This window comes from Sphaeroforma arctica (assembly GCF_001186125.1).
Source record: "Sphaeroforma arctica JP610 unplaced genomic scaffold supercont1.225, whole genome shotgun sequence".
Classification (NCBI taxonomy): domain Eukaryota; class Ichthyosporea; order Ichthyophonida; genus Sphaeroforma; species Sphaeroforma arctica.
This window is the reverse complement of record NW_014040333.1, coordinates 27,706-30,576: the sequence shown is the minus strand read 5'-3', so window position 1 is coordinate 30,576 and position 2,871 is coordinate 27,706. Positions and strand designations below refer to the sequence as shown.

General features: G+C 44.3%; 1 protein-coding gene across 1 annotated transcript in view; it reads left to right on the top strand.

Moving 5' to 3' along the window:
- Positions 1-2,871, top strand: part of SARC_04157 (hypothetical protein) — a 9,329-nt gene that overhangs the window by 1,695 nt on the left and 4,763 nt on the right. Inside the window, exons 2-5 of the mRNA XM_014302026.1 lie at positions 433-536; positions 1,319-1,563; positions 1,963-2,038; positions 2,782-2,862. Of these exons, the coding sequence (XP_014157501.1) occupies positions 433-536; positions 1,319-1,563; positions 1,963-2,038; positions 2,782-2,862 (506 nt within the window). The remainder of the gene's footprint in view (positions 1-432; positions 537-1,318; positions 1,564-1,962; positions 2,039-2,781; positions 2,863-2,871) is intronic.

Sequence of the window (2,871 nt, the reverse complement as noted above, 5' to 3'; positions counted from 1 at the left end):
TTATAAATATACATATATATATATATATATTTATATTTATATTTATATATATACATATATATATATGTTTGTGTGTCTGTAGACTTGTTTAACGTGCGAGATACACATTTATGTTCATTTCTATATATTCAGTTATACTGTTATGTCTTTATGTGTTTGATCGGTAGCACTCGTTCGCGAATTGTTTAAATACACTGTCAAATGGTCTTTGTTCTGTGTATATACTATCTCTGCTACCGTAGTGAAATTTGGGTTGGAGGTGAATCGGTTTGGAATTGCCTCAATAATGTACAAGTGCACGTTTCTCGCTTGAGTGTACTTCGTCGGGGCTGTTCATAACTCTTGTACGCCTCATGTATGCCTTCGTCTCTGTAGTTATTGCAAGCGTTCTCATCTCTGGCCTACTTGCACAACCACATTGTTTATGCGCAGACGTAGTCACAGAGATCGCGATAGAGACAGAGATAGAGACAGGGGTAGTCGTAGAGACAGAGACCGTAGCCGTGACCGGAGCAGCCGAAGAGATCGTGATAGAGGTGCGTTATATTGCTTCTGTGCACTATCTGCATGCACACATGCGTATTCAACGTCTGGGCGTATACCTTTGTCTATTCACTTTATAGTATCGGGTGTCCGGCTGTGTGCTTTAAATGCGGACTGCGCGTATTATAGTGCATGCTTCGTTTGCCTCATGTTCCTCGTGAACATTTATTTCACTGCAAGTGGCTATCAATAGGCCAAACGCCGCAGAAAAAAAAGTGAAGTTGGTGTATTGAGACGACAGGTGTAGCTCCATGACACTTGTTTCGCCATGCTTTACTATGAAACGAGGTTCCCAATTTGTGAGACTTGGGACTTGAGATAACATTGCCCACTATTTGTGTAGGATTATGTTTTATTAGGATGTATCTAGCCATGAGTGAGCACTTACTCGCGAATACGCATGAGGGAAAACTGGCTTGCTCACGTACTTTGAATGGTGGACGCGGGCCTGTTTGAACGTACTTGCACATTATATGCACAGACACGAGTTTCCTCTCACACACTTGCGCTTCATGCTGCCCCTCTCAAGATCTTTCGAGCGTGCGAACACCCACGTATCTTTTCTGCAATTAATTTTCTACACATATACACCCACATACCAACACACCTACACACATTCACACACCAGTCAACTCAGCTGTATATACTAATACACGTAAACTCTAATTTTCAACCACTCGTGAGTATACACACACGCACTCGCACGCACACACACTCGCACACACACACACACACATATATATATATATATATATATTATACCATGCATGTACAGGAAGCAGAGAACGCCGACGCGACCGCGATGGCAATAGAGACAGAGACAGAAATGACAGGCGAGACAGAGGGTCGCGAAGAGACCGATCACGTTCAGGCTCACGAGGCAGAGGGCGAGACGGACCGTTGGCTGTGAGGAAGACGAAGTCGCGGTTCTGGGATGTGTGTCCGCCTGGTTATGAGAGTGTGACACCACTGCAGTTCAAGGCGATGGTGGCAGCCGGGCAGATCCCACCCACTGCTCTGGTAGGTATTTGTGGTGCGTGTGTGTGCAGAGAGGGGTGGAGGTTGAGGTTGTTGTGTGTGGCGGGTGGAGGAGATGGGTCGCCGGGTTGTAGTTGTGCAAAGCCGCGTTTGGAGTGTTCGTGGATGGGAGAAGTATACTTTTATGTCGGTATTTTAGTATATGAATACTTGCGATAAAGAGTGTACATGTGCGTGGTAGTTCAGGCCACAAAAACTGGTAAGTGCAGTATATGTGTCGTCCCATCAATGACATACGTAGGAAAGTATGAACCATCCAGACTCGTCGCACATAGTTGTGTGTATGAATACACGAGTAAGCGTATATACCTACACCATGTCCAAATGCCCATCAATTCGTGGTTTAAGTGAGCTCATCACTTCGCACTTCTTTATGATCAGGTCTCTATGATTCCCGGGTTTGGCATTCCCTTCGACGCACCGGCGGTTCTCGGTCCCAATGGAGCAGTAGTCCCAGGTGCTTGATATTAGTTCACATGTTTTTCTTTTCACAATGGTCAACACTTTATTACAGGTTATTGATATTTGTTCACATTTTTTCTTTACATAATTGCCAGCCATTTTGTACGGGCTTTTGGTTTTAGTTTACTCGACAGGTTTTCTTTCTTTCGAAATTGCCAGACATTTAGATCCGAGTTGCTTGATATTTATTCACATGGGATGTATTCCACTCAGTTGTCAGAAAAATTAGTCGCATGAGTTGTTTTGTCGATCTCATCACCACAGAAGATAGTTTATTCCAAATTTAATTGGGGGTTCATAAACTAGAACATCTCAAAGCGCCTGCATGCTCACCCCTTGGGTGTGTGTATCCTATTACCGAGTAGTGTGATAACTTGCTATGCTCAGAGCCCGTGATGTACACTGGGCTACGTGATATCATTCGTGGCGACGTCACACATCGTGTCAGGTCCATTCAACGCCCTGCGTTTTTTATTCTAAGTTGGTTGTATGCAAAATAGACACGCTGCCCTTTCTCTGAATACAAAGCGTAGAACCTGTTTTTGTTTACGTGGCAGTCAGTTGGGTATACATGTACCAGTTTAGCGCACTCCTCAGTCGTTGGCAGAAGTATTGATAGCTTTCCATTGTGAGGTTTGTAACCGTATTACTCGCTTAAGCTGCGTTCAATAACAGGCTAATTTAGGCCCTAAAATCACCCTGTATGACGCTGACGTAACTTGCATACTATTATCACAGGAATGCCCATGGGTCCTTTGGGAGGCATGACTTCGTTGCCTAGCAACCACCCAGCAATGATGGGAGGGGGAGACTTTGGTGGTATGTTTT